Source organism: Oncorhynchus clarkii, chromosome 10 (assembly GCF_045791955.1).
Source record: "Oncorhynchus clarkii lewisi isolate Uvic-CL-2024 chromosome 10, UVic_Ocla_1.0, whole genome shotgun sequence".
Lineage (NCBI taxonomy): Eukaryota > Metazoa > Chordata > Actinopteri > Salmoniformes > Salmonidae > Oncorhynchus > Oncorhynchus clarkii.
Genome location: NC_092156.1, coordinates 21,558,444 through 21,584,518, shown reverse-complemented (window position 1 = coordinate 21,584,518; position 26,075 = coordinate 21,558,444). Strand labels below are relative to the sequence as shown.

Below are 26,075 nucleotides of genomic sequence, written 5' to 3'. Positions count from 1 at the left end.
TGACACTACAAGCTTGGCACACCTATATTTGGGGAGTTTCTCCCATTCTTCCCTGCAGATCCTCTCAAACTCTGTCAGATTGGATGGGGAGCGTTGCTGCACAGCTATTTTCAGGTCTCACCAGAGATGTTTGATGGGTTCTAGTCCAGGCTCTGGCTGGGCCACTCAAGGACATTCAGAGACTTGTCCCAAAGCCACTCCTGCATTGTCTTGGCTGTGAGCTTAGGGTTGTTGTCCTGTTGGTAGGTGAACCTTCTCCCCAGTCTGAGGTCCTGAGCGCTCTAGCGCAGGTTTTCATCAAGGATCTCTCTGTACTTTGCTCTGTTCGTCTTTGCCTCGATCCTGACTAGTCTCCCAGTCCCTGCGCTGATAAACATCCCCACATCATGATGCTGCCACCACCATGCTTCACCGTAGGGATGGTGTCAGGTTTCCTCCAAACGTGACGCTTGGCATTCAGGTCAAAGAGTTCAATCTTGGTTTCATCAGACCAGAGAATCTGGTTTCTCATGGTCAGAGTCTTGAGGTGCCTTTTGGCAAACTCCAAGCGGGCTGTCGTGTGCTTTTTACTGAGTGGCTTCCGTCTGGCCACTCTACCATAAAGGCCTGATTAGTGGAGTGCTGCAGAGATGGTTGTCCTTCTGGAAGGTTCTCCCATCTCCACAGAGGAACTCTAGAGCTCTGTCAGAGTAACCATCGGGTTCTTGGTCACATCCCTGACCAAGGCCCTTCTCCCCCGATTGCGCAGTTTGGTCGGGCGGACAGCTCTAGGAAGAGTCTTGGTGGTTCAAAACTTCTTCCATTTAAGAATGATGGAGGCCACTGTGTTCTTGGGGACAATCGATTTTGCAGAATTTTTTTGGTACCCTTCCCCAGATCTGTATCTCGACACAATCCTGTCTCGGAGCTCTTCTGACAATTGCGTCGACCTCATGGCTTGGTTTTTTTCTCTGATATGTACTGTCAACTGTGGGACGTTATATAGACAGGTGTGTGCCTTTCCAATCAATTGAATTTACCACAGGTGGACTCCAATCAAGTTGTATAAACATCTCAAGGATGATCAATGGAAAGTCTCAATTTCGAGTCTCAAATCAAAGGGTCTGAATACTTAAAAAAAAATCTGTTTTCGCTTTGTCATTATTGGGTATTGTGCGTAGTTTGCTGATGATTTTATTTCATTTAATCCATTTTAGATTAAGGCTGTAACGTAACAAAATGTGGAACAAATTAAGCAGTCTGAATACTTAAGGCACAGTATACACTGAGTGTACAAAAAAATAGGAACACCGGCTCTTTCCATGAAATAGACCTACCTGGTGAAAGCTATAATCGCTTATAGATGTCACTTGTTAAATCTACTTAAATCAGCGTAGATGAAGGGAAAGAGACAGGTTAATGAAGGATTTTTAAGCCTTGAAACAAGTGAGACATGGATTGTGTATGTGTGGCAGTAAGCCGTTGAATGGGCAAGACAGTGCCTTTGAACGGTGTATGATAGTAGGTGCCGGGAGTGTCAAGAAATGTAATGCTGCTGGGTTTTTCACGCTCAACAGTTTCCCAAGTGTATCAAGAATGGTCCATTACCCAAACAACATCTAGCCTTGTTGACTCAATGCCCCAATGAATTGAGGCTGTTCTGAGGGCAAAAGGGGTGCAACTCAATGTTAGGAAGGTGTTCCTAATGTTTTGTACACTCAGTGTAGAGCTGCCTCAGCCATGGGAGTACAACAATGCACACAACTCTTGTGTTACTCACAACCTCCTTGTATGGAAACTTACTGCAGCTAGAGGTTTGGGGAAGTCTGAGATGACCACCACGACGCCTACATTTTATGTCATTGTTATCTTAACTATATGTTATAATTTATTGCAATTTCCAAGCAGATTCAATGGCAGGGGAAATGACAGTGTCTTGACCATGTACAATGGTAAGATGTGCAATACAAAATGATACGGCCGTTAGGCTTTGGGTCTCTAACCATGGGGATTCTACATTCTACAAGTGTACTCTCTCACCTTTGAAAATGCTGATGATCTAATGACCTTCCTTGAAAATCTACTTCCAGGAAAATCAAAAAGCCTGGAAAAAGCAGCAATTCAACATGTTTGCAAACATGCACAACGGGTTACCTTCTGTCGTCTCGGTACCACTCGAAGTCTGCCTCGGGTACTGCATCCGCCTCGCACTCCAGCACCCCTCTCTGGCCAAGGGTCACGCCAACGTCTCTGCCCTCTGACACACTGGGGGCATCTACGGGCACACGAGGGCACTCATGGGATCAGTGTTCCAGAGACGGGGGTCAAAGTATCACGCAGGGGTCATGTGTAAATAGCAGAGCGAGGATTTGGTCCATCCAGAAAGGATGTTCCTCTATCTGAACAGCTGTAATCAAGTTGAAAGCCATTCTTCTTTGGAGAACCAATTTGTAAATGCAGAGGGGTTTAATTTAACTGGTACTTCAGAGCACAGTTAATGTTGTAATGATTACAAGGGGAGTATAATAAGATCAACGATTCCTGTCTTTTAAAAATTTCTGGCAACATGCATCATGCATCAAATACCTTTACCCATAGACAGCCAATAAGGCATCATGTATAGCAAGCACAAATTCTTATATATATTTTTTCTTTCACAAACTGTTTTTCTGGTGAAGTGTAAAAACAATAAAGCTAAACCCAAATCAAAACTGATTTCACGTAAATGGAACCCTACAAGTTTTTCTGGAGAACTGGAACAAAGTTAAGATTAACCCAAACTGAGCTTCATCCATTCATCTATATTAAATTATTGGTCATGAGACCAATGACTCAGAGAAACTGTCTGCAAGGGAATGGAATGCCTATTGCACATTGTAGCAAATGGAAAACGTTTTGCAACAAAAAACAGTCTCTCTTATTGGACAAGTTCAGTGTTAGTCCCTCCCCAATTTGGCCCATTTGCTTCCGTTTCGTTCCCAGTATAATACATGCCAGGACTGGGTTGACATTGAACTCACAGTTGACTGTGATCTCCACGGTCTGGACATCTGTGGCGATGTCGTTGACGGCGGTGCACTCGTAGGTCCCCGCTCTCTGTCTGGAGATACTGGGGATGTCCAGGTACTCGTCCTCCGATGCCAGGTCACCTGTGGAGGTTTTATTTTTTATTTCACCTTTATTTAACCAGGTAGGCAAGTTGAGAACAAGTTATCATTTACAACTGCGACCTGGCCAAGATAAAGCAAAGAAGTGCGACACATACAACAACACAGAGTTACACATGGAATAAACAAACATACAGTCAATATTGCAGTAGAAAAAAGTATATATACAGTGTGTGTAAACGAGGCAGGATAAGGGAGGTAAGGCAATAAATGGGCCATGGTGGCGAAGTAATTACAATATAGCAATTAAACACTGGAATGGTAGATGTGCAGATGATGAATGTGCAAGTAGAGATACTGGGGTGCAAAGGAGCAAGATAAATAAATAAATAAATACAGTATGGGGATGAGGTAGTTGGATTGGCTATTTACAAATGGACTATGTACAGGTGCAGTGATCTGTGAGCTGCTCTGAAAGCCAGTGATTAAAGCCAGTGAGGGAGCTTCAGAGATTTTTGCAATTCGTTCCAGTCATTGGCCGCAGAGAACTGGAAGGAAAGACGACCAAAGGAGGAATTGGCTTTGGGGGTGACCAGTGAGATATACCTGCTGGAGCGCATGCTACGACTGGGTGCTGCTATGGTGACCAGTGAGCGGAGATAAGGCAGGGCTTATCTGTAGCCAGTTTTAAACCTTAACATTTGCATTTCCTGCAACAACAGGGTAATCAAATTAAGATCCTACATCTGTAACTACACTCAGAAATATAATTGACTAATTAACCACATTTCCATCCACAGGTTTTATGAGAGTAAAGTCATACCATATAAAAGAAAACAATGTTTTGGTACAATTTTATAAATGCTGATGATCATTTGTTCATTCGACATGGTGAGATCTTTTTGTGTCGGTAAAATGTATTATGCGAGAAATAGCGGTGGAAACACATTTATGCGCAAATATTGATACAGTATAACAACCATCAAATTGAAGTAAACTTGGGAGTCACACGATGACATGGTGTGTGGTCCTCCAACTACAACTTGGGAAATCATGCAGTTTATTAGGCTACAGACTAAATAAGTTATAATGAACTTCACAGGGTGGTGAAAGTGCATGGTGATCTTGATGCTCCTATCCAATAAATATTGAGGGGGCACTCTAGGCAACAGCTCACATATACAGTGCGGATAGGTTGTGTGGGTAGGCAAGTCTACATGATGAAATTATTATGGATAAGATCAAGAATATTTTTATTTGTCAAATGGCAGCCAAGCATCAATCATCATGTCACCAGAATAAGGGCCAAGACCAGAGAAGGCACATTTAACACAACAGTTTTAGTTGAAAATGCAATGGAAACACATTGAACTTTGAACACACAAAAGTACATTTTGTGTGCACTACGTCATCACACTTATTTCTATCTGTAACAAGTTAGTTTAATGGAAACACCACTGGTGGGAACTTTGGCATATTTACTTTATGCGGATTTTGGATATTTTGCATGAAAATCTGTCGCCAATTGGATGGAAACCTAGCTATTGGCTACATCAGAAAGAAGTGATGTTATTCTAAGTCAAGCTCAACTGCAAGCTCCCACGACTCCAAGCAACAATGATTCATGAACTGATTTACTAGCCAGCTATCAATTAACCCTTTTTGTTTCAGGATTCTGACCAAAGGAAAGGTTGAAGTCTGAATCAATTGGAGATGAACCCAGAACATGCACAAATCAGCAGTGTACAGCAAATATATTAAAAAAAAATCTAGATCAATCATTTAATAATCATTTAATAAGCTGACATATGTACATCATATGTTAGAAACAATTAAAATACTTTTCCATGTTTATCTGTCATTTGTTTCAGGGAATTGAAGGGTGGGGGGATAACTAATGTCTTCAACTGATATTGTCTGTCTTGTGGAAAACTGAAAATGTATAGGTAAAGTATTCAGACCCCTTGACTTTTTCCACATTGTTACGTTACAGCCTTATTCTAAAATTGATTAAATAAAACATCTACATGCAATAGCCCATAATAACAGTTGTTTTGCAAATGTATAAAAAAAATTAAATACCTTATTTACATTCTGTAAGTATTCAGACCCTTTGGTATGAGACTTGAAATTGAGCTCAGCTGCATCCTGTTTCCATTGATCATGTCACGCCTGCTCCCACTCTTCCCCCCTGGCGCTCAAGGGCGCCAGGCTCCCCAGCATTGCGCACTCCTGCCATCATCATTACGCACACCTGCCATCATCATTACGCACACCTGCCTTCCCCCGTCACGCGCATCAGCGATTATTGGACTCACCTGGACTCAATTACCTCTGTCATTACCTTCCCTATATCTGTCTGGTTTCCCGCTCTGTTCCCTGCTTCTGCATTGATTGTCCTTGTTTACCCGTGTGCTGACTCTGTCACGTTACCTGTCTGTTCCTCATTAAATTTTCAACTTCCCGTACCTGCTTCTCCTCCCCGGCGTCAGTCCTTACAGATCATCCTTGAGATGTTTCTACAACAATTGGAGTCCAATTGATTGGACATGATTTGGAAAGGAACACACCTGTCTATATAACATTGACAGTGCATGTCTGAGCAAAAACCAAGCCATGAGGTCAATGGAATCTTCCGTAGAGCTCCGAAGCACAATTGTGTAGAGGCACAGATCTGGGGAAGGGTCCCAAAATGTTTCTATAGCATTGAAGGTCCCCAAGAACACAGTGGCCTCCATCATTCTTAAATGGAAAAGGTTTTGAACCACCAAGATTTGACTCTTCCTAGCCGACCAAACTGAGCAATCGGGGGAGAAGGGTCTTGGTCAGGGATGTGACCAAGATCCTGATGGTCACTCTGACAGAGCTCTAGAATTCCTCTGTGGAGATGGGAGAACCTTCCAGAAGGACAACCATCTCTGCAGCACTTCACCAATCAGGCCTTTATGGTAGAGTGGCCAGACAGAAGCCACTCCTCAGTAAAAGCCACATGACAGCCTGCTTGGTTTGACCATGAGAAACAAGACTCTTTGGCCTGAAGACCAAGTGTCACGTCTGGAGGAAACCTGGCACCATCCCTACATGGTGGTGGCAGCAGCACCATGCTGTGGGGATGTTTTTCAGCGGCAGGGACTAAGAGACTAGTCAGGATCGAGGGAAAGATGAACGAAGCAATGTACAGAGAGATCCTTGATGACGCTCCAGAGCGTTTAGGATGTCAGACTAGGGCAAAGGTTTACCTTCCAACAAGACAACGACCCTAAGCACATAGCCAAGACAATGCAGGAGTGCTTCCGGACAAGACTCTGAATGTCCTTGAGTGGCCCAGTCAGAGCCTGATCGAACATCTCTAGAGAGACCTGAAAATAGCTCTGCAGCAATGCTCCCCATCCAACCTGGCAAAGCTTGAGAGGATATGCAGAGAAGAATGGGAGACAATCCACAAATACAGTTATGCTAAGCTTGTAGCATCATACCCAAGAAGACTATAGGCTGTACTTGCTGAGTAAAGGGTCTGAATACTTGTGATAGTTCAGTTTTCTTTATTTTTATAAAATGTTTGAAAAAATAATCTAAAAACCTTTTTTTGGTTTGTCATTGTGGGATATTGTGTTTAGATTAATGAGAGAAAAAAACAATTGAATACATTTTAGCACAAGGCTGTAACGTAACAAAATGTGGAAAAAGTCAAGGAGTCTGAATATTTCTGTTGTATTCCTCACTCTATCCTTTCCTTAAACACATTGACTCAAAACTTAAAACTGCCTCCAGACTCATCACCATTCTGTAAACTGACATTTTGTCGTGGAAAACATGACTAATTGATTAGCGTAGCTGCCTTTGTAGTTCCACTTTAGCCATCACTGCTCTGCTCTCAGTATTCACGTTTCTGTTCACCTCACTGTCACATCAATAAAGCAAATCATACAATGTTTCAGTTAAGCTTGAGGGAGAAGGCTTATTCCTTCATGCACAGAACTTAACGTCAAGTACAAAGGACGTACTTGATGTCGAAAAAGATCTTTAAAAAAAAAATAACACTAGGAAAAATCTCCCCAGGTATTGTGGGTGACAGTAATGGCATGCACATGTATTCACTTTGCTGAGTTTGAACAGACATGTGACTCCCACCTGGTAGGAGCCATTAACAAAAGCAGTCATGGATGATCTCGGATCACCTGACGAGGGTGTCAGGAGAACCCTCGGAACGCACAGGTGTCAGACAGACCCCACAACGCACAGGTGCCCAGAAAGCCTCGTCCTTCTCTCACTTTTTTTCTAGTCTTTCTTGTTTCTCTTGTGCCCCGCTCACTCTCTAGTGTCTCTCTACCTCATCCCGCTTTCTCTCGCTGTCTTTCGTCATTCTCATTAGCCTCTCGCTCTTTTACCACTACTGCAAAGTCAAATTCAGACTGCATCATGGAGCTAAGTATCTGTTTCATAAAAAAACACATTTGGAGCACTAGAGCTCATATGTGCAGTTGTTTGAAAAAAGTTGATTGTTTTATTGACGCAAAAACTCAACAAATGTTCTTAGGAATGTTATGTAGCCTGCCTAGCAATTAGCGGTTTAAGTCTTGACTGTGGCTTTCCCTTATATCTTCCTGTTCAGAAACTCCGAAATGTCAAACTGACTTGCATGTCTGTATATGTGTACCACGCTGTTTATAAAGCAATCTGAATCCATACCATGCTTTCAGGGGGAGTGTACATGAACAATATGCCCTCTAGCAGGCTGGGTATCTGTCAACAGAGTTATGGCAGGTTATCAAGACGGTGCTCCTGGCTGACCTTTAACTGAGGGGTCGGAGAGGACACAAATCGACCAACTGGCCTCATGTTCAACTCTTGTACACTGTACAGGCAACACTAAACACATGCTTCAAGTCTCTATATGTAAAAGGGGTCAACAAGGAGTTACCATAACCAACAAAGCAATTTGAAGAGAAAAGACCAGCGTGAGTAAATCTAACACACTTTAAAGTGTCTAGGTTAAGTATGGCTTTTTACAGTACAACCCAGGCCGTTTGTTGGGCCCATGATTGCCAAGATGGAGGTGTTTATATAAAATCAATAGTTCCCAGCTCATTTTATGGCTGCCGTAAAATGTGTGTCGTTGGGGGAAAGTAGCTAGCAAATCCCACCTCGGCTGGGGGCCCTAGCACGGCCGTAGCCTCACTCATTACCGATACGGGCCTGTGTGCCTGTCACCCACTGTGTCAGTAAAGCCAGTGAAAACACAGCGACGTATGGCAGAGGGCACCAGCAGGACTTCTGCTTCCTGTGTGGAGAAAAATGAAAGGACGTCCGTGAGGGACATGTTGGCTCAGCCGAGGCAGAGTTTCCTATCGACTGCAGGCGTTACTGTGCAACTATGAACACAGAAAGCTTGTGTCAGAAATACTGAAATGAACTGTGTTTGTATCAAATATAACATAGATTGTACCTTCGGGGAACTCAAACAAATAAACACTGTTCAAATGCAATCCACTTCTTGAAAATCCTGAATACTCAATGCTGCAGTACTCAAGTACTTGATAGTGAAGGAGCAGAGGACAAGCTGTAAGTGAGAGACGAGATGCCACAAAGATAACAGCCTCCTGCACACCGTATCCCCAGTCACTGACGCAGACTTAGAAATTGAGGACCCTCAGGAGACCACACAGAGCAGAGAGGTGGGGGTGGGAGGGGGCTGGCATATCTCAGGAGGGGCCTGCTCCCGAGGCTCCCATACACTCACTGTGTCTTTGAAAACTGAAGGAGCACCACACTTATGCCGCAGGCAGATTCTGGTTGTAGATAAAGACAGAGAGGAGAGATAACTCAATACAGAGGGATAGGGGGGAGAGACTGATAGAGCAAGAGAGAGAGAGGGCAGGGAGACAGAAAGAAAGAAAGAGAGAGAAAAAACATAAGATAGAGGGAGAGGGCAAGGGAGAGCGAGGGAGATAGAAAGGGCAGGAGGAAGTGGGAAGGATGTGTATCAATCCAAGTTGGGTTGCAGCCAATGTCAGTTCATACAGTATGAGATTGAGCGGCCACCCTCTGAATCCAATTTCTCCAAGGTGACAGTGTTGTGGTACGGTTACTTACCTTATTATTACGAGAGAGAGGGGGTCACAGGTAAAGGACAAATGGATGGATTTGCTTTCAGGGGGAGGGTACAGTATAACTATTGCATGTCAGTAGCACTCACTTTTCCCTGTATTAGGAGATTTTTCACTGACTCCAAAACAGAATATAGAATGTATCATACATTATGTGCCAGCTTTGATTTATTATCCTCTTTGATGAAAAACAAACACAAGAGAGGGATAAACCGTACATATAGCTGTGGGTTCTATTAGATACCATGACACTGCCTTACTTCTATTAAAAGACTTAGCAGCGAAGATAATGCATTTTGACAGTCTCACTTTGATTCAACCCATCAGAATCGGCATTCATTTGAACTCATAATGAGTAATGAAAACCACATCAGGCACTAATGCCGGAGCATGTGTCCCTTTGCATTTAAGCATTATCATAGATGCCATGAACAATGAGCATTTTGAGATTAACGTATTGGGTTTAAGCTTTCAAAGGTTTAGCTGGGGTGAATATTGATGTTGACATTATTTTATATCAATAAATCCATGGCAGCGTGGCAATTTGGCAAAAGCACATTTGGTAGTAAAAAATATTTTAAAACACCACTGGGTAAAATTATTTTTGATTTGGAAGATTTGATTTGCTGAATACAATTAAAACAGAGAAACGTCCATGACAAAATAACGGACACCAAGGCACAATGTTGAAGTGACTCTTTTTTAAGGGTACATGTCTGACATGCAAAACAATATAACATTTTAGAATTGGTTAAAATTCTACCACCGTGTGGTACAAGGACAAGAACCTCTCCCTCAACATGATCAAGACAAAGGAGATGATTGTGGACTATAGGAAAAGGAGGACCGAGCACGCCCCCATTCTCATCAATGGGGCTGTAGTTGAGCAGGTTGAGAGCTTCAAGTTCCTTGGCGTCCACATCACCAACAAAATAACATGGTCCAAGCACACCAAGACAGTCGAAGAGGGCACGACAAAACCTTTTCCTACTCAGGAGACTGAAAAGATTTGGCATTTGTCCTCAGATCCTCAAAAGTTCTACAGCTGCAACATCGAGAGCATCCTAACGGGTTGCATCACTGCCTGGTATGGCAACTGCTCGGCCTCCGACCACAAGGCACTACAGAGGGTAGTGCGTACGGCCCAGTACATCACTGGGGCAAAGCTTCCTGCCATCCAAGACCTCTATACCAGGCGGTGTCAGATGAAGGTCCTAAAAATCGTCAAAGACTCCAGCCACCCTAGTCATAGACTGATCTCTCTGCAACCGCATGGCAAGCGGTACCGGAGCGCCAAGTCTAGGTCCAAGAGGCTTCTCGACAGCTTCTACCCTCAAGCCATAAGACTCATGAACATCTAATCAAATTGCTACCCACACTATTTGCATTTCCCCCCGCCCCCTTCTTCTACTACTCTGTTATTATCTATGCATTGTCACTTTAATAACTCTACCTACATGTACATATTACCTCAATTACCTTGACACCGGTACCCCCTGTATATAGCCCCACTATTGTTATTTACTGCTGCTCTTGAATTATTTGTTATTCTTCTCTCTTACTTTTTTTTATAGGTATTTTCTTAAAACTGTATTGTTGGTTAAGAGCTTGTAAGTAAGAATTTCACTGTAAGGTCTACTGTTGTATTTTTGGCGCTTGTGACAAATAACATTTGATGGTTAGGGGTGTGGTTAAGCTGAGGGTTAAGGTCAGGGTCAGTTATAAATTTGTGCTAGTCGGGCTGTCAATGGGATGCTGGTCAGAAATGTCCCCTTAGTCTCTACTTCATTGGAGAGGAATTCATTGTTATATCTGCTGAATTGTACCGTCTTAAATCATCAAGCTGTCAAACACCCTTACAATTTACCCTTTTTTACTCCTTACTCCTTACGCCAGGCAACAGCATCAAGGCAACAGCAGTCTAAGTACCAAGACATGCAAATAAACCTCCTGAAAAACCAATACACTTCCATGTAGCTCTAGTACAAAGCAATTTCCAAACAGACTTAATTCTTGGTTACTGCGTTGATTCCCAACAATCTAAATTGTATTAATGCATCCGGGGCAGCTACCGTTAGTTCCTGGTCAGCGTCCCAAATGGCACCCTATTCTCTATGGGCCCTGGTCCAAAGTAGTGCACTAAATAGGTAAAGGGTGCCATTTGGGACGGAACTCTGGTCGAGTGAACAAACATTGCCAGTCAGTTACTGTGGTGGAGTGAGATACCAGGGATCCCTCCTTATCCGGCAGCAGCCCCTGATTCATCTATCTATCATGAAGCGTGGCGAAGCGGCGGGTGGCTGCTGAGCTGGGTCATGACTACAACGAGAGCTCCAGAAAGGGCCAGAATATCATCAATCCACCGTCCTCCTTTCAATATTCACTCCCTTCCCTGTCCTCCCTCCCTTCTCCTCCTCCTCAGTCCTCCCTCCTTGTTGATGGATACCTATTTAATTCTTTATTTCTGTCACCCTGGAAAAGCCTTGTAATAACTGGGCCCACACTGAATGTCCCGAGGCAAGAGGATAGTGCAGTGCACTGGAACAGTGTGTGATGGTGATTGTGGGGCTGAAAGATTGAACCTTGCGCTGCGACTGCAATGAGAATGAGCATTGGGTTTACTTTCTCCGCTTGGCTGTGTTCGGCTGGAGCAGCAACAATCCAGTAGTGTATACTGTCTGCATATTGTCTGTCTAACAGCGAGCGGTTAAATGATCATATCGAAATATTGGAATAGTCTAAATTCTCCTGTATCATTCAATTGCTCAAATTTTGGCATTGCCAATGAACTACAGTAAACACTCCCACCTGGATAGCAAAATACTTTGGCTAACACCAAATTAGGATGAAAACTGTTACAATACAGCACCACAAACTCAAATAGTGCCAAAAACACTTGCCTAGAGCCAGAAACCCTGGAGTCTTTGTGATGTCCAAGGGACACAACATTTTATGGCTTGTTTCATCTGGAGATGGGTCTCTATTAGGATGTTTGTATTGCACTAGCATCCCTTGTTCTTGCATTTATTTTTTAAAAATTTTACCCCTTTTTCTTCCCAATTGTTTAGTAGCTACTCCAGCCACCCTAGTCATAGACTGAACTCTCTTGTCTCATTGCTTACAACTCCCGTACGGGCTCGGGAGAGACGAAGGTTGAAAGTCATGCGTCCTCCGATTCACAACCCAACCAAGCTGCACTGCTTCTTAACACAGCGCCATCCAACCCGGAAGCCAGCCGCACCAATGTGTCGGAGGAAACACCGTGCACCTGGCAACCTTGGTTAGCGTGCACTGCGCCCGGCCCGCCACAGGAGTCGCTGTGCTAACCTTCTGGGCATAGCACATCTCGAATAATGACCATTGATTTCAAGTGAATAAAAACAAAAACAAACAATTTAATACATTTTATTTCCCAAGCTTATTGCAGTTTCAAATTAAACAAGTTTTGGTGGACATTCTGTATATTCTGCAGTGAGATAATATCCTGAATAAAATATTGGGTCAAACTCTCTATCATACTAAAGCAAAATGTGGTTCTAATAGGAGACAGACGCAGAAATGCGTAATAGTTTTTTAAATTATACCCCAAATTACGGTGTTCCGTGTAAAGGCACAGGGATGAAGACCAAACAAACACATAACAAAAACACAGGGCAGAACCCCAAACAAAAGAGCGAGGAGTACCTCAAATAAATAACACAAGTGCACAATGATTAATTCACGGGACGAGACCCGTAATCATCTGCCCAATCCACAAGGGCACGAAAGGCCAAAACACACAGCACAGGTACTCTCACGCACCATCGGACATTGTAACAATAATCAACAGCCCAATGGAAACCAAAGGGCACACATACACAAATACAATCAGTGGGAATAGGGGCCAGGTGTGGTTAATTAAAGTTCCGGAGGGATTCATGACAGTTACGATGCGTTTCAATTAGCAAGCCAACAAATTCCAACTAAAGCGTAATACAATATATAGTACACAGTATGGAGTAGTAGGTTGTTGAGTCGTGGCCAAAAGTTTTGAGAATGACACAAATATTAATTTTCAAAGTCTGTTGCCTCAGTTTGTATGATGGCAATTTGCATATACTCCAGAATGTTATGAAGAGTGATCAGATGAATTGCAATTAATTGCAAAGTCCCTCTTTGCAATGTAAATGAACTAAATCCCCAAACAACATTTCCACTGCATTTCAGCCCTGCCACAAATGGACCAGCTGACATCATGTCAGTGATTCTCTCGTTAACACAGGTGTGAGTGTTGACGAGGACAAGGCTGGAGATCGCTCTGTCATGCTGATTGAGTACAAATAACAGACTGGAAGCTTCAAAAGTAGGGTGGTGCTTGGAATCTTTGTTCTTCCTCTGTCAATCATGGTTACCTGCAAGGAAACACATGCGTCATCATTGCTTTGCACAAAAAGGGCTTCACAGGCAAGGATATTGCTGCCAGTAAGATTGCACCATTTCAACCATTTATCGGATCATCAAGAACTTCAAGGAGAGCGGTTCAATTGTTGTGAAGGCTTCAGGGCGCCCAAGAAAGCCCAGCAAGCGCCAGGAACGTCTCCTAAAGTTGATTCAGCTGCGGGATCGAGGCACCACCAGTACAGAGCTTGCTCAGGAGCAGGAGTGAGTGCATCTGCAGGCAGGTGTGAGTGCATCTGCACGCACAGTGAGGCGAAGACTTTTGGAGGATGGCCTGGTGTCAAGAAGGGCAGCAAAGAAGCCACTTCTCTCCAGGAAAAACATCAGGTTCTGATGAATCCCCTTTCCGATTGTTTGGGTCATCCGGAAAAAAGCTTGTCCGGAGAAGACAAGGTGAGCGCTACCATCAGTCCTGTGTCATGCCAACAGTAAAGCATCCTGAGACCATTCATGTGTGGGGTTGCTTCTCAGCCAAGGGAGTGGGCTCACTCACAATTTTGCCTAAGAACACAGCCATGAATAAAGAATGGTACCAACACGTCCTCCGAGAGCAACTTCTCCCAACCATCCAGGAACAGTTTGGTGATGAACAATGCCTTTTCCAGCTTGATGGAGCACCTTGCCATAAGGCAAAAGTCATAACTAAGTGGCTCGGGGAACAAAACATCAATATTTTGGGTCCATGGCCAGGAAACTCCCCAGACCTTAATCCCATTGAGAACTTGTGGTCAATCGTCAAGAGGCAGGTGGACAAACAAAAATCCACAAATTCTGACAAACTCCAAGCATTGACTATGCAAGAATGAGCTGCCATCAATGTGGCCCAGAAGTTAATTGACAGCATGCCAGGGCGGATTGCAAAAGTCTTGAAAAAGAAGGGTCAACACCGCAAATATTGACTCTTTGTATCAACTTCATGTAATTGTCAATAAATGCCTTTGACATGTATGCAATGCTTGTAATTATACTTCAGTATTCCATAGTAACATCTGACAAAAATATCTAAAGACACTGAAGAAGCAGGCTTCGACGAAAATTAATATTTGTGTCATTCTCAAAACTTTTGGCCACAACTGTACATGTGGGTACACTTATTAGGGTTGCACAATTCCGGTAACTTTCCCAACATTTTCTGTTTTTCCAGCAACCCTGGATGGAGTATTCCTGAAAATCCTGCTTATTCCCTCTTAATTCCAGGTCTTTTCCAACCAGTATTTCGGGAAAACTGGGGAATTTTGGGAAAGTTACCAAAAATGTGCAACTCTACCACTAATTAAAAAGGTGGAACACCATTCTTAACTAACCCATGTGAAGTCCTAGAGCATGGCGCTTGCAAAGCAAAGTCCTGATTCCCAGGACCACCCGTATGGAAAATGTATGCATGCATGACAGTAAGTCGTTTTGGATAAAAAACATCTGCTAAATGGCATTTATTAATGGCCAGTTCATCCTGATATACTTTAATTACTATTTTATGTTTTAGTAAAGGGGCAATCTGTGACTAGTACATCCATTTTTGGACTTCTAAATTAATGATATATGTCCAATGATACATGAAGAATATAACTTGTCTCATAAGCTTAGTTGAACTGTTGTACCCCATCAGAGCCCAAAGTAAAAGCTTATTTTAATCCAATGTTTGTTTACATTAATATTGTTTACAAACACTTTATATCGTCAAAACATGGTTAATACTATAATTTTGAGGTCATTGGTGGTCATTTCTTTCATCCATAGCTCTGTCTATGAATTTGGAGGTGGTTACATTTCTCCAGCCCTATCCCCCAGCTTTTTATCAAAACAGTGGCAGGGATGACATTTGGTTATTGCTTTAACTGCATATTCGGAGAACAAAAATTCCTTTGTTTTTACAGCTCTTTCTTTTTTGTGTACATTGTACACACATTTAACATACAGTGCATTCAGAAAGTATTCAGACCCCTTGACTTTGTCCACATTTTGTTACGTTACAGCTTTATTGTAAAATTGATTAAATCATTTTTTTCCTTCATCAATCTACATGCAATACCCTATAATGGCAAAGCAAAAACTGTTTTTTAGAAATGGTTCCTAATTAAAAATGTAAAATAAACTAAATACCACATTTATATAAGTAGTCAGACCTTTACTCTGTTGCAACTTTGTCAGCAATTACAGCCTCAAATTTTCTTGGGTATGACGCTACAAGCTTGGCACACCTGTATTTCTCCCAGATTCTCCCATTCTTCTCTGCAGATCCTCTCAAGCTCTGTCGGGGTGGATGGAGAGAGTTCAGAGATGTTTGATCGGGTTCTGGCTGGGCCACTCAAGGAAATTCAGAGACTTGTCTCGAAGCCACTCCTGCGTTGTCTTGGCTGTGTGCTTAGGGTCGTTGTCCTGTTGAAAGGTGAACCTTCGCTACAGCATGATGCTGCCAACACCGTGCTTCACCGTAGGGATGGTGCCAGGTTTCCTCCAGACGAAACGCTTGACATTCAGGCCAAAAATTTTCAATCTTGGTTCCTTCAGACTCAAAATTGAGCTCAAGTGCATCCTGTTTCCATTGACCATCCTTCAGATGTTTCTACAACTTGATTGGAGTTTACCTGTGCTAAATTCAATTGATTGGACGTGATTTGTAAAAAAGACATACCTGTCGATGTAAGGTCCCACAGTTGATAGTGCATGTCAGAGCAAAAACCAAGGAATTTCTCCGTAGACCAATCAGGCCTTTATGGTAGAGGGGCCAGACAGAAGCCACTCCTCAGTAAAAGGCACATAAACCGTTTGGAGTTTGCTAAAAGGCACCTAAAGACTCTAAGACCATGAGAAACAAAACAAGATTCTCTGGTCTGATGAAACTAAGACTGAACTCTTTGGCCTGAATGCCAAGTGTCACATCTGGAGGAAACCTGACACCATCCCTATGGTGAAGCATGGTGGTGGCAGCAACATGCTGTGGGGATGTTTTTCAGTGGCAGAGACTGGGAGACTAGTCAGGATCGAGGGAAAGATGAATAGAGCAAAGTACAGAGAGATCCTTGATGAAAACCTGCTCCAGAGCACTCATGACCTCAGACTGGGGCTAAGGTTCACCTTCCAACAGAACAACAACCCTAAGTACACAGCCAAGACAATGCAGGAGTGGCTTTGGGACAAATCTCTGAATGTCCTTGAGTGACCCAGGCAGAGCCTGGACTTGAACCCGATTGAACATCTCTGGAGAGACCTGAAAATCGCTATATGCCTAACTGGCATATACTGTATAAGCACCGGGTGGGTTTCAAGTTTGGGGAAGATCCTTTACACCATAAAAATGCACCACCATTATAATAAAAGCATTACATGCATGATTGCATTTGTGCTCACTTTTGATAATGGTGTTTTCCACTTATGGAACATTTGCACTTATAGCCTATTACCATGCGTGCATAGCTGCACTCATAAATGTGAAGAAATAGCCTAATAGTTTATCAACACTTTAAGCTAAACATTCTGATCTGTTGCATCAGCCACATTGCCACATTTTTTATGCTAGTGGTTGTATTAATTTGGGATCTTATCACATGCCACAACTGTCACAGACGGTTTGGAATATTTATTTCTAAAACAGAATAGGTTGACTTTTTAACTATGGCGGATAGTAGATTGACATAGGCTAGTGCTTTTGCTGTTTGTTAAGCCTACTCATCTTGTTGGCTGATGAAAAGTAAATGTGGACAGTTCATCCAATATCGTCAATATCATCAATATGCACCTCGGAATTGGATAAGGATGCGATGTCGGTCTTAACTTGTAGCCTGTGAGAAAGACCCCATCATGTGACGGAGAGCCGTGTGAGTGAGAGACGCTTCGCATTGAGCAGCACACACTCGGGGAGAAGGACTCTACGCAGCACTCTAGGCCGCAAAAGGCATGGATTTTTTTAAAGGGTGCATTACGGCCACAAAGGGGATGTGGCCGTGAAAATCGAGGCATTATCAAGTGCTTGTCAAATTGTAAATGAGACTTTTGGAGTGCGTACAGCCTGCGCAAAAAAACTAAGCAGAACTCATGCCTTTAGAGCGACTTTTTTCAAATCATCACTAGTCTCGTCATGCAGCCTTACAATGTATTAAAAATCAAAACGTAAAGCCCAACTTTTATAGAACAACTGAAGTTACACTAATAACTCTAAATTAAGCATATAGGAATCCTTATTTCTTTGTTAAACGCTCAACACGTGCACACTCCCTCAAATTGTTTGAAGAAAATAATATTTTATTCAGCTTTGAGCAATTGTATTCTTCATACAACAAAATAATAAAATCTTGTCTGCTAAATTAACTAGTATAGCCCACAGCCATTTGGCACAGCCACATCAGGACAACTCAGAGTAAGTCATTATTTTCTTCTTAAATAGACCACATTTTCTTCATATCCAGCTTCTTCAGAACTGTCTTAAATAAATTGATTTATTGTGAAGGTGTAGGCTATATTACATAGATTTATTATACTTTTTAATTAAATGTGGAAGCCAGGAGATGCTAAATGTGTTTATGTTAATTAACGGTCAACTACCGACAGTTATTTGCCTGACAATCACCAGTTGACAAAATTTTGTAACCACCACAGCCCTAGTCAAACCCAAGAAGAATCGAGGCTGTAATCGCTGCCCAAGGTGCTTCAAGAAAGTACTGAGTAAAGGGTCTGAATACTTATTTATGTAAATGTGATATCGTTTTTAATTTTTAATACATTTGCAATAGTTTCTACAAACCTGCTTTTGCTTAGTCATTGTGGGCTATTGTGTGTAGATTGATGAGGGAAAAAAAAACAATTTATTACATTTTAGAATAAGGCAGTAACGTAACAAAATGTGTAAAAAGTCAAGAGGTCTGAATACTTTCCGAATGCATTGTACATTACATCTGGATAGATAGAACTTAAACACATACAGTATATAGAGTGTTTTCAGTCATAATGATTATACATCTCCCTTTCTGTGATAAATAAAAGCTACATGGTTATTATCCCCATTATGCAATTGCTTGAACATATTTTACATGAATCAGCACACACACACACACACACACACGCGCGCACGCACACAAAAACATTTAAAACTGATTCCCCTCTTATAGGCAATTTTGATGAATTGAATCTAAGTCCAGAGCTTGGCAAATGAGGGCGTAATCTAGCAGAAGACTCCAAGGAGCTCTCTCTAACATTCAATTACAAAGTTAGCTCAGCTGAGGAGTCCAACCATCGGCACACTCCATTAATGGACGCACTTGTTTGAGAGCTGCTCCAGCTCATATTGAATGGGATTTTAATGCAGAATACAGTATGTTTTTGTTATAAACATAATACTCCCTCTGTTGCTTTCATAGGCTAGTGATTGGACTGTTCAAGAGAATAACTGAATAAGCAGCTTTTCCTAATTAGCGAGAGTATCTTCTTCTATTCCCAGCTGGAATGACAAACTCCCCACATGTAAATAGGAGACAGGTTTTGAACATCCAGCTGTGGACCTATTCAATCGCCCTAATTATTTAACCATTTGAAAAATAAATGCACACGTCATGATCACCACCGTAAACTTTTAATGCGGCAAATATCAATTTGGAATGGAAATTGATTTGCGTAAATTGGCATCACGTGATTTGGTTTATTTATCTTGTAATAAGCACAATCTGTTTTTGTCTGGTATTGTTTAGTGCGGGCGGGTATTTCTGTTCTTCATTAACCTACTTAACATATCAGCAGTCTGTTTGGTCGTTTGTCATTGAGCCACTGCACACTTTCTTTTCATTAGATCCCAATGAGAGTATCTTCTAAATAATTGAAATATTGTATCTTGAAATGAAAAGACAGGTTCATAAGTGCATAATAATTAACTCAGACCCATGTGTGTGCTGTTGCCATCTCTTCTATATTTAACATACGTAAGGGTTGACAACCATGGAAGAGTTGGCTACAGTACATATAATATGGGAGTAGGCTACAAAAGCTTGTGCAGACATACACTTCCTTGGGGTATATACGTGAGCTTCACAGAGTGTGAGAGTGTTTACTTTGTGTTTTTCCTTATCTGCCTCTGAAACTACAGGGGCAAAGTTCACCTTAGTGCCAACCAGGGCTGTGCACAGACCTTTCAAGGAGCAGGTGCTCAAAATGAAAATGCCCCTAAAGACATGCTTGACATCGGGAAAAGAGGGTAGGCTATCAGCTGATAATTTATGTTGATTATTGATGTAAATCTACTAGTTAGCTAGCTCAATATTTACTGTGTATTTTTTTTACTGATTGTGGTTCATTTTAAAATGCTCTTTAATAATAACTTCATAATATAGCCTAACATTCATAATCTTCCAACTCAAGATATGTGGCTGGCTAGTGGCTTGTGTGGATATTTTCATATTATGGCGGTTAGCTAGAGTCTAGTGGTATTCAACTCCTACCCTACGAGGTCTGGAGCCTGCTGTTTTTCTGTTCTACCTGATAATTAATTGATCCCACGTCTAAATAAGTCCCTGATTAGAGAGGAACAATGAAAAAACGCAATGGAACTGGCTATGAGGTCCAGAGTTGAGTTTGAGGGATCTAGACTACTGTATATCTGTGTTCAGTGCTTCATTTGTAAATTGGGAGATGCCAACCAAAAGTGAGTGAGAGGTGACATTGGGAGCTCTTAGGTACCGGAACACATGAGATTAAGACAAAAAAGCTTTAATAAAACATTGCATGCATATAATCACATTTGTTTAGTGGCATAGAACAGTATAATATAGGCACTTACAGAAGTTGCACACATGGGACCATTTTTAGTAGCCTAGGGTCTGATGTTTTTTGCCCTTTTACAAACAAATGTCATGCAATTCTACATGACTGGAGACTTTGGGAGAATATTTTTAAATAACACATAAATTATCAAAATACAGGCTACTTTGAGATCAATAAAAACTGAGATCAATAAAAATGACCTAATCTTGAATCTGTGTTTTCCTGCGATTGTATTTGAAATATTGAAAATGGCCTGTTTTGTCTGCATGCTGTTCACTGACAGATTTGCCAGGTGTTACCAATTGTAAGCTATGCCTTGTTATTGGGCTACACAACCCACAGCTAGACAATATTTTTTAAGAAGCCATTGATCCTCTGTGGCTAAATTAGTGGTTTACTCATGTGTTGTAGATTATACTGAATTATTTCATTTCATTCTGAACAGGCAGCAGTAATCCTATAATTTTTACAAATTTATCAGAGGTGCTGCAGCACCCTTCCAGCTATGATTCTATAAGGAAATAAATGATGAAGCTACCAGCCAACCAGACCGACTATTAATGATGTAAATCAAGTGTTAATCAAATGTTATGCCACTGTTTGCAAATTCGCAAATGGCATGATATGTTACGAATTCAAATTTGTGGTGGCCAACATTAGCTATGTGACTAATGCTAACGTTAGCTAGCTGTCTAACGTTAGCTAGGCTCGAGGCAAGGGGTTAGAGTTAAGGTCTGGAAGACCCAGCCACGACCTATCTTCAATGCTCTTACTGAGGGAAGGAGGTTGTTGGCCAAGATCTCGCGATACATGGCCCCATCCATCCTCCACTCAATACGGTACAGTCATCCTGTCCCCTTTGCAGAAAAGCATCCCCAAAGAATTATGTTTCCACCTCCATGCTTCCCGGTTGGGATGGTGTTCTTGGGGTTGTACACATCCTTCTTCTTCCTCCAAACACAGTGAGTGGAGTTTAGACCAAAAAGCTCTATTTTTGTCTCATCAGACCACATAACCTTCTCCCATTCCTCCTCTGGACATCCAGATGGTCATTGGCAAACTTCAGACGGGCCTGGACATGCACTGGCTTGAGCAGGGGGACCTTGCGTGCGCTGCAGGATTTTAATCCATGACGGCGTAGTGTGTTACTAATGGTTTTCTTTGAGACTGTGGTCCCAGCTCTCTTCAGGTTATTGACTAGGTCCTGCCGTGTAGTTCTGGGCTGATCCCTCACCTTCCTCATGATCATTGATGCCCCACGAGGTGAGATCTTGCATGGAGCCCCAGACCGAGGGTGATTGCCTATTGTCCTGTAGCCCATCCCAGCCTTGTGTAGGTCTACAATTTTATCCCTGATGTCCTTACACAGCTGTCTGGTCTTGGCCATTGTGGAGAGGTTGGAGTCTGTTTGATTGAGTGTGTGGACAGGTGTCTTTTATGTAGGTAACGAGTTCAAACAGGTGCAGTTAATACAGGTAATGAGTGGAGAACAGGAGGGCTTCTTAAAGAAAAACTAACAGGTCTGTGAGAGCCAGAATTCTTACTGGTTGGTAGGTGATCAAATACTTATGTCATGCAATAAAATGCAAATTAATTACTTAAAAATCATACAATGTGATTTTCTGGATTTTTGTTTTAGATTCCGTCTCTCACAGTTGAAGTGTACCTATGATAAAAATTACAGAGAGAGAGTTTGCTGCACTGAAAGTAAAGGGGCTGAATAATTTTGCACGCCCAATTTTTCAGTTTTTGATTTGTTAAAAAAGTTTGAAATATCCAATAAATGTCGTTCCACTTCATGATTGTGTCCCACTTGTTGTTGATTCTTCACAAAAAAATACAGTTTTATATCTTTATGTTTGAAGCCTGAAACGTGGCAAAAGGTCGCAAAGTTCAAGGGGGCCGAATACTTTCGCAAGGCACTGTATATAGTTGCCCCATATGCTGAGAACTTGTTGGCTGCTTTTCCTTCACTCTGCGGTCCAACTCATCCCAAACCATCTCAATTAGGTTGAGTTAGGGTGATTGTGGAGGCCAGGTCATCTGATGCAGCACTCCATCACTCTCCTTTTTCAAATAGCCTTTATACAGCCTGGAGGTATGTTGGGTCATTGTCCTGTTGAAGAACAATTGATAGTCCCACTAACCGCAAACCAGATGGGATGGCGTATCGCTGAAGAATGCTGTGGTAGCCATGCTGGTTAAGTTTGCCTTGAATTCTAAATAAATCACAGTGTCACCAGCAAAGCACCCTCACACCTCCTCCTCCATGCTTCACAGTGGGAACCATACATGCAGAGATTATCCGTTCACCTACTCTGCGTCTCACAAAGTCATGGCGGTTGGAACCAAAAATCTCAAATTGGAACTCATCAGACCAAAGGACAGATTTTCCACTGTTCAAAATGTCCATTGCTCGTGTTGCTTACCCTTTAGTAGTGGTTTCTTTGTAGCAATTTGACCATGAAGGGCTGCAATCTGAGACTGGTAACTCTAATGAACTTATCCTCTGCAGTAGAGGTAACTCTGGGTCTTCCTTTGCTGTGGTGGTCCTCATGAGAGCCAGTTTCATCATAGCGCTTGATGTTTTTTGTGACTGCACTTAAAGAAACTTTCAAAGTTTTTGACATTTTCCAGGTTGATTGACCTTTATGTCTTTAAGTAATCTCGTTTCTCTTTGCTTATTTGAGCTGGTCTTGCCATAATATGGACTTGGTCTTTTACCAAATAGGGCTATCTTCTGTATACCACCCTTAACTTGTCACAACACAACTGATTGGCTCAAATGCATCAAGGAAAGCAATTCCACAAATTAACTTTTAACAAGGCACACCTGTTTATTGAAATGCATTCCAGGTGACTACCTCATGAAGCTGGTTGAGAGAATGCCAAGAGTGCATCAAGGCAAAGGGAGTCTACTTTTAACTTCTTAAGGCTAGTGGGCCCTATTTTATCACATCCAGATGAAAAGCGTGCCCAAAGTAAACTGCCTGCTACTCAGGCCCAGAAACTAGGTTATGCATATTATTAGTAGATGTTGATAGAGAACACTCTGAAGTTTCTAAAACTGTTTTAATGATGTCTGTGAGTATAACATAACTTATTTGGCAGGCAAAACCCCGAGGACAAACCATCCAGGAAAAACATTTTTGAGGTCACTCTCTTTTCAATGGGTTTTCTATGGGGATCTAAGGCACTTGCTTGCAGTTCCTATCGCTTCCACTAGATGTCAACAGTCTTTAGAAATTGGTTGATGTTTTTCCTTTGTGTAATGAAGAAGTAGGGCAGTTCAGAACGAGGGTCGAGTGAAGTGTACTGTTTGTTAGAGGCGCGAGACCTGAAAGCACGCTCCACTTTGTATTGAACACAGTTTAACCCGTCTTAAATTTGATCTATTATTTACGTAAAAAAAGACCTAAAAGTTGTATAAGGAAAGTTGTTTGAAATGTTTGGAACAAGTTTACAGGTAACCTAGATATTTGGTTGTCATGTTGCGTGAGTTGGAACCGGTGTTCTTCTGGATCAAACGCGCCAAATAAATGGAAATTTTGGATATAACGACAGAATCTATCCAACAATAGGACCGTTTGTGATGTTTATGGGACATTTGAGTGCCAACAAAAGAAGATCTTCAAAAGGTAAGGCATGAATTATATTGTTATTTCTGAGTTTTGTGTCACGCCCGGCGGGTTGAAATATGAATGTCATGTGTTTGTTTGGTGGGGTGCTATCATCAGATAATTGCATGGTTTTCTTTCGCCGTAAAGCCTTTTTGAAATCTGACACATTGGCTGGATTAACAACAACTGTAGCTTTAATTTGGTGTATTGCATGTGTGATTTTTTAAAATCTGGCATTCAGTTGTCTCTGTGCTTCAATATGAAACAAAGCAGAAACCTCCAAAGGCCCCATCTCCACTGTTTAAATTAAGTTACGAGCAATCGCTTGTGCCCTGAAAGAAATTTAAAAAAAAGTTTTTTTGAATGCACATAAACATAAATTGTGCATTTGAAAGCCCATTTTGAAAGAGCAAGCATTCTGTGCTTCTTTGTTCTCCCCAATAAAGAAATGAAACATTGGGCCATGGCAAAGGCACCCTATAAAAATTACAAATGTATTATAAAGTCTGTGATTGCTCTTAGCCAAGTTTGAATAGCATCATCAAAATTGATTTAAAATAAATAATTTGTTGTTGAACATGCATTACTTTGTGACAAAGTTAAAAAAGGCTAAGATGCCTAAAGCATTCTCAAATGCACTATCATTCTCTTATTGTGTTCATCAATGGCACTAGCTAACACTCACTGTTTCTCTTTGACGGGTACAGATGTATTGTCATGCTGCAACAGGAAAGGGCCTTCCCCAAACTGTTGCCACAAAGCGTATAGAATGTAATTAAGATTTCACTTCACTGGAGGGGCCTAGCCCAAACCATGAAAAACAACCCCAGACCATTATTCCGCCTCCACCAAATTTCACAGTTGAAATTTCATGGTGAAACGTGATTCATCACTCCAGCCGATGCTTGGCATTGTGCATGGTGATCTTAGGCTTGTATGCAGTTGCTCAGCCATTTCATGAACCTCCAGACTAACAGTTCTTATGCGGACGTTGCTTTCAGTGTTGCAACCGAGGACAGACGATTTTTACATGACAACATACTTCAGCACTCGGTGGTCCTGTTCTGTGAGCTTGTGTGGTCTACCACTTCGCTGCTGAGCCGTTGTTGCTACTAAACCTTTCCACTTCACAATAACAACACTTACAGATGACCAGGGCAGCTCCAGCAGGGCAGAAATTTGACAAACTGACTTGTTGGAAAGGTGGCATCCTATGATGGTGCCACGTTGAAAGTCACTGAGGTCTTCAGTAAGGCCACTCTACTGTCAATGTTTGTCTATGGAGATTGCATGGCTGTGTGCTGAATTTTATACACCTGTCAGCATCAGGTGTGGCTGATATAGCCGAGTCCACTCATTTGAAGGGGTGTCCACATACTTTTGTATATATAGTGTAGCTACTGCATACAGTTGAGAAGACCTACACCAGGGTGGAACTCATGGGAACGGGGTTGCCAAATCAAAAAACCTAAATGTTTTCAAAATTCCACCCAACAACCACAGATACAAAACATAAAACGTGTCTCTGAGATAACAGCCGTAAAGGGTTCAAATTAACTATATTTACCTCCATACTCACCCCTCTAATAGGCTGCATACACATCAACCTCTAACTACCAAATGACAAAACTCACAGACTAAAGGCTTGTTTCAGCACTTTCTCCATTCTATACATGCTGACACTGAAGGAGGCGGTAATTGCGTAAATGTTCATATGTCTTCAATGTATTCAGGGGGTACTGGCGCAACAAGTGACAGTGGCTCTTTTTTAGCCACCCGGGCTGCAATTATGGCTCCTCTGAAGACACCCGCTGTGTGTGGCAAATGGAGACCCATCAAAGCAATTCCTCACTTATCTCCTAAAATACATGGCCAGTCACATCCTTGTCGTATTAACATTTCAATTCCGCAATCCTTGTAGCGACACAAAAGGAGAGAGAGAGGGGAGGAAACTGTCACACAATTGTCTCCACGTGAAATGTAGCGCATTAAATGCAAGCATCATCTTACCTGATTAAGTGAAGTATAGAAATATAGATAGGGAGACAGGCAGACAAACATGTGGTTTCCCCTCCCCTTGA

The 26,075-nt window shown here is 41.9% G+C and overlaps 1 protein-coding gene across 8 annotated transcripts in view; it reads right to left on the bottom strand.

Moving 5' to 3' along the window:
• Positions 1-26,075, bottom strand: part of LOC139418146 (neurotrimin) — a 414,965-nt gene that overhangs the window by 9,382 nt on the left and 379,508 nt on the right. For all 8 annotated transcript variants that reach the window (XM_071167372.1, XM_071167371.1, XM_071167369.1 and 5 more), the window contains 2 exons: positions 3,000-3,128; positions 2,134-2,254 (listed from right to left, as the gene is read on the bottom strand). In XM_071167372.1, the coding sequence (XP_071023473.1) occupies positions 2,134-2,254; positions 3,000-3,128 (250 nt within the window). The remainder of the gene's footprint in view (positions 1-2,133; positions 2,255-2,999; positions 3,129-26,075) is intronic.